The sequence below is a fragment of the Gopherus flavomarginatus genome, chromosome 25 (genome assembly GCF_025201925.1).
Source record: "Gopherus flavomarginatus isolate rGopFla2 chromosome 25, rGopFla2.mat.asm, whole genome shotgun sequence".
NCBI classification, from domain to species: Eukaryota; Metazoa; Chordata; order Testudines; family Testudinidae; genus Gopherus; species Gopherus flavomarginatus.
The window spans coordinates 898,035-904,164 of NC_066641.1; the positions used below are offsets into that span (position 1 = coordinate 898,035).

Here is a 6,130-nt window from a genome sequence, read left to right on the forward strand (position 1 = left end):
TATACAATGCTGAAAACGGCAATGGTGCAAACAAGCTCAAATCTGTGCTCAAGTCATTCCTGACAACTCCTGCCATGCACAAAAGCCAAGCACACAGAACTCAGTGGCAAATTCCAGCAATGCCTGGACATCTGAGAGAACATTTGAAAGCTGGAGGGATTTGTAGGGAACTTGCAGAGCATTGCGACAAGGTTTTATCCAGAAACACGCATGGAAAGAAGAAAGCTCCAGAGAGGACAAAGGAATGTGTGGATTATATGATGAAATGTACAAGGGAAGGGAAGGAAAAACCATCAAAAAAGATGAAAAGAGAGACCCTGCAAGCTAAAGAAGAGAAAAGCAAAGGAACAATTTGCTGTTCTGGCAGAAAAAGAAGAGAAACTAAGACGGCATTTAAGAGTCAGATGCAAAAGCAAAATGACTTAGATTTGCACCATGTGGCACAAAGCAGGAAGAAAGTGGCTAGGAGTTTAAATCCTTCTAGCACAGTTTCTGTCTTCAGACATCACAAAATATCCATTCCCTCCTCCTGGAGACGTTCCCTTCCACACTTGCCCACACAGGCCTCTCACTTGACTGTCTCGTTTAAGGTTGAAAACAATTCTGATGACTTAACAGGTAAAATCATTATTTTCTTGGAACATGCCAATAAAACTGGTAGGAAGAAAGATCTGGACACTCTAAAGGCAAAACATGCACCCCTTAGAGAACCTAAAAAAGTTCTTATTTTCAGAAAACATGGCCAGAAAGGGAGCCCACATTTCAGTAGAAATAATCATCTTTTCCAGAAGGCATTTCATCGAGTGAATTCAGATGTAAGCCACATGCTAGTGGAAAGAAAACAAAAGCACAGGATGAATAGTAAAGAAGGCGTAAGCAATAGGTTATCACATAGAAAAAGTCCTGCTTTGACTGATGCTGTCTTGGAGAACCCATCTGAAAACAATGACTCTTCGCTGGATGATATCTTACCCAGCATACACCAAGCCAATGAAACACACTGGAAGCATCAAAAAGAGAGCGCTGGTTTTCCATATACACTTAGTGGTTCATCATCCCTGGATAATTACTCTGTTCAAGGAGACCTGTTTGAAGCTGAGCTGAATAATCGATTGCGCTCCCTCATCCCAAACCAAGCTGTGAGAAACCTTATCTCCCATGTGATCCGAACCCTGAAAATGGACTGCACCGAGCCCAGGGTGCAGCTGGCCTGTGCGAAGCTCATCTCCAAGACAGGCCTGCTCATGAAACTGTTCAGCGAGAGAGAAGATATCAAAGAAACCTCCTCTTTGTGGCGAACGTACCTCTGGGAAAACAGGAACGCGCCCAACGAGAGCACCCACCAGAGGAAAACCAGCAAGAAAGATTCAGAGGAGGTAAACACCACATGATACATTGGAAATGAACAACAGAAAACTCAGAAGTAACTATCATTCCCATTGTTTGAATGTCTTTCTGTTTCGTAGTTATCCCCAGAGCCTCCCCAATACAGCTACGGCAACAAGCTGCTGCTGGCGATATCGGTGACGGTGGTAATAATGATTATTATTGCAGTGATTTGTCTCATCGAGGTAAGCCAAAAAAATCCATTTGTTGCATGGCCATTGTTTCAGTCATCCTCGCAGCACTGTGTAGGAGTATCCCTTCGAACAGTGTTTTAGAAACTGCCAGAAACCAGCCAGAGCAGCCATATATCAGTAGTTATGCCTTGACTCCTGGGGTCTGTCTGTGCGGCACTCAGAGGATGTGGCTGCAGCCACAGGCACTGACTTTTATTTTTCCAGTGTTTCACCCCCACTCCACCCTTTCCCCCGAGGCCCTGTCCTCACTCTGCCTCTTCCTGCCCCTGCTCTGACTCCTCCCCCAGGCCCTACCCTCACTCCGTCTCTTTCTGCCCCAACTCTGCCTCCTGCCCATCCTCCCCTAAACACCTCCCACCAGCTGCCTAACAGCTGATTGGTGGGGCTGAACAGCTGATCGATGATCCCACCGAACAGCTGATCCACAGCCCCACTGAACAGCTGGGCTGATGGGTGCTGAGCACCCCCTATTTTTTTTCCAGGGGTGCTTGAGCCCCGAAGTACTCATGGAGTTGGTGCCTATGGCTGCAGCACTGACAGACATGCCCAAGCTAGCTTAGATCTAGTTAGGATGTATTGGGGGGCCATGCTGCCATGGCTGCACTGCTTTTGTTACTCAAATTAGCTTTGATCCAGCTAAACCATTGCTAGCTCAGGTATATCTACACATGCTGCAAACACACCTCCCAGCTGCAGCATAGACAAGCCCTTTGTGTCGTTGGCAAATGTGGTTATTTGGGACTAAACTGCCACCCCAGTGTGTTGTTGCATAAAAAGCACAACTATAGCCTAATCCTCCCTTGAGAAGGAAATATTTAATAACTCCACACACTTCTTCCACTCCACCCACACGAGGGTCCTGAGTTCAGGAGTGCTAAGGGAGGAACTGAAAGAGGGCACATTACCACAGTGCAAAGGGGACTCAACCCTGCAGTCCTTACTCAGGCAGAACTCCCACCCAGTTACCATTCATTATCTCACATCCGCCCTTCCATGTGTTATGTCCAGCCAGTCCCTCTCTGACACTTTGATTTGGGGCAGAGACTGTCTTGTCGGTAGATGTTTGGACAGCACCCGGCACAACAGGACCGTGGAGCCACTAGGCAGTACCGCAGTGCGAATAACATTGCACCCATCATTGGGACAGATGAGTACCTCCAAGAAAATGACAGGAATTACTGTCCATTGAAGTCAGTGGCAGTTTTGCCTGTGTGAAGTCTGCAGGATCAGAGCTGCGTCACAAGCAGTGTTCTGATGTCATCACATTGTTACTTAGTTACATCAGTAAAGTGTCCTGTGCTAGAACAAAACCAAGAGTGTCTGTCTCTCTCTCTTTCCTGGTGGCTAGGGTACTGGTCTATGCAGGGGTTCAATTCTGTTCTTTCTTCAAATCAGGTTGAGCAAGGACTTGTCTGTCTTGCTCAACCCAAAAACTTTTCAGGCAGACACTTCATGAAAATGATAGGTTTCAGCTTTAATGAAAGGATATTTCACCAAAGTGGCCAGCTCTAGATGGTAGTGGCTCCTCCCTCTTGTTTTCATTCTCTTCTATAGACTGGACTCCTGGTTGGACTATATTTCCTAGGATGCACTCTGATCTATCCTCTTGGAATGAGGAAGTGATGCAGCATGTGAGTTACTGGCCACAGTGCATCATGGGACATGTAGTTCAGCTAGTGAGACCAGCCCATTGAGAAGACTAGAGACATGAGGCAACCTAACTAAAACTATCACAAGGCAATGTGCACGGGCGGCTCTAGGAATTTTGCCGCCCCATGCATGACAGGCAGGCTGCCTTCCGTGGCTTGCCTGTGGACGGCCTGCTGGTCCCACGGGAGGTCCTCTGAAGCCACGGGACCAGCAGACCCTCCGCAGGCAAGCCGCCGAGGGCAGTCTGCCTGCCACCCTCGTGGCGCCGGCAGAGCGCCTCCCGCAGCTTGCCGCCCCAAGCACGCGCTTGGCATGCTGGGGTCTGGAGCCGCCCCTGGCAGTGTGGCAGCATCTTCAAATCAAAATATTTCAGTTTTAGGTTTTTCAAAGAAAAATCTAACTTTTCTGCAGCAAACACTTTTTGTGAAACATTTTGTTTAGTCAAAGAACACTTTTCCAGTGAAAAATCGTTTGGACAGAAAATTTTTGTTTAGCTCCTGTGTAATAACCAGTATTTTGGTGTCTCTTTTGTATAGCATACAGAGAGAAAATGCCTGGCAGCTGTTGTTTATGTCATTTTTTTCTTCTTAAGCAGATTTGTTCCCAAAGATCTGCAGCAGCTTCTCAATCAACACATGATAACAAACCACAGTCGAAATGGTAATTGTTCTCTTTTCCCCTGCCAGTGTTGTGTAACACAGACAGCTGTTTTCTCTCATTTAGACAATGCCTAATCTTAGACTGTTCCAAACCTTTCAAATATTGCATATTGGAGAATCACAAGGCACCCACTCGGATATTTAAAAAAAAATGCTGCACTTTTAGCAAACACAGAGAAGACACTCCAAAGAGTGAGCGATCCCAACTGCTGACTAATAAGCTTAGACCTCTGCAAACCTCTCCCCAGCAGCTTGCAAGCTGCTCTTCTCCACAGTAATTGATTAATTAATCACATGTGACAGCTATGCCATTTGCTGTAACAATTTATCGCCTCTGTCTCTTCCCAGGCCCCGCTAGCCAATACTAATGCAGCAGTTTGCCCAGGGCTCCAGTGTAGCTCACGTGAATATTGTGATTCACTAGCTCTGTGCAGTTATTTACCATATTTATTCAGGAAAAAATAAGTCTTTCCTGCAAATGCCCTCATGATATGATGCTCAGTGGTACCACCTCCATATCAGGTCATGGAAGCGTTTTAATTTAAATAAATGAGCAGATTCCCTTGGCCCTCCCGTTGCACACACTCTCCTAGGGCCCAGGGTTTGCCACCGGGTAGAGGACAGGATATTTGTGGGTGTCCCTTATCAGCTCATCAGTGCTCAGAGACCCAGGCTTCCCATGCCGCAATGTCCCTCTCTGCTTTACCTGCATGAGAGGTCATAGCTGAAGTCATCCACTCGCACTCCTCCTCCAGAGCAGCATGAAAGGAAGGTCAGGTTCGTTGACTTGTTTTAGCATCATTCATTGCGGGGGCTCTAGGAGATGTTGCTCCTCTCTGCTGTGCAGCACTGAAATCTAGGGGGCTTGGAAGAAGGGATTTTCTGAGCTTGTCTGCTTGTGCTCTGTTGGACATAACTAGGGTCACATGGGCATAGCAGGCCTATAGCACCTATGACTCTCTTCCTCAGGCATCTGTGGAGGATCCTAGTCTTGCCATTGCATCCACTTAATCCTAGCAATGCTTCTGCCTGGGGCACTGCTGGCAAGCACAGAGGGCTCTGAGCCTCGTGTTCCATGTTCACAAGACAGAGCTGCCTACCCGAGGCCTTCGGAAATCACACGGGTGCGGACTCATCTGCTGCTTTGTTCTGCCCAGGGGGTGGGACCATTGCATTTTCCATTCCCTGGCCTGCGAGCTAGATGGCAGGCCTGTTTCCCCAGGAGTGGTTCGGGGACCCATCCTCTTGCTCTCTCCCTCCTACATGCCCCAACTCCCGACGCCAAGACACCCGACCTCTGTCTCTCAGACCAAGAGCTGAACCATCTTCAAGTTTCCCCATCTGCCCCTCCAACTCTGTGCTTCCCATTTCCGCCCTCCACCACCCATTCTTGGCCCTGCCATTTCTACTTCCCCTGACCTTTCTATCTGCCCCCACCTTCTTACTCCCACTTTTTGCCCCACCTCAGTTTCCCTCCATTTCTCTGCCCTTCTTTTCACCTGCCTCCCAGCCCCAACAAGGGGGTAACCATTTCACTATAAGGCGGGAGAAGGGGCTCAGGGCTGCTGATCTTCCCCATGGCAAATTGCTCTCTGCGGGGAAGTGCAAGAAGTCCTCCTGCTACCCGCCTCCCTCACATCACCTTCATCCTCACTGCCTTCTCCCTGTCCTTTGCCTCTCTGTGAGCTCATCCCCTTCCAGCACAACCCACCCAAACCTTTATTTAAAGTTATTGGTGGCCCTACTTTGCCATTTGCCACTCATGCCACTGGTCGCACTGCTTGGCATCTGGCCTTCTCCTCAGCTCATGGCATGTGCCTGTTCCGATGGCTAGCACTTCTGGTGCTGGGCAGCCCCTTATGCTGTGTGTGTGTGCAGAGCCCAGTGCAGTGGGGCCTATCAGGGCTGATTCCCCACTCTGGCACGTCGAGTGAAGAAGTGGGGCTTGCAAGGATTCTAAAAATTAATACTGGCCACTCCAGGCGTGTATTAAACTGCCAAGGTTACAGTTTCTCTCTGACCTTAGATGGGTGGATGCTGCCACCACCCAAGTGCAAAAAAACCAAAACAAAAAAAACCCCAACCACCTTTGGAACCCAGGCAGGTGCACCTGGGAATTCCTCCCTGTGGGGTACCCTCAAGCCCTTTCATACATCCCCCCACACTCCCAAGGATGAGCGAGAAAGAAAACAAAGGAAATCAGCTGTTGCCACCAGCTTGTGACCAATGGCTCCATGTCTA

The 6,130-nt window shown here is 48.5% G+C and overlaps 1 protein-coding gene across 1 annotated transcript in view; it reads left to right on the plus strand.

Annotated features, from left to right (window-relative positions):
- Nucleotides 1-1,705, plus strand: part of LOC127040773 (leucine-rich repeat-containing protein 37A2-like) — a 57,333-nt gene extending 55,628 nt beyond the window's left edge. Inside the window, exons 9-10 of the mRNA XM_050935357.1 lie at nucleotides 789-1,376; nucleotides 1,467-1,705. Of these exons, the coding sequence (XP_050791314.1) occupies nucleotides 789-1,376; nucleotides 1,467-1,661 (783 nt within the window). The 3' untranslated portion in view covers nucleotides 1,662-1,705. The remainder of the gene's footprint in view (nucleotides 1-788; nucleotides 1,377-1,466) is intronic.
- Nucleotides 1,706-6,130: the final 4,425 nt, after the last annotated feature.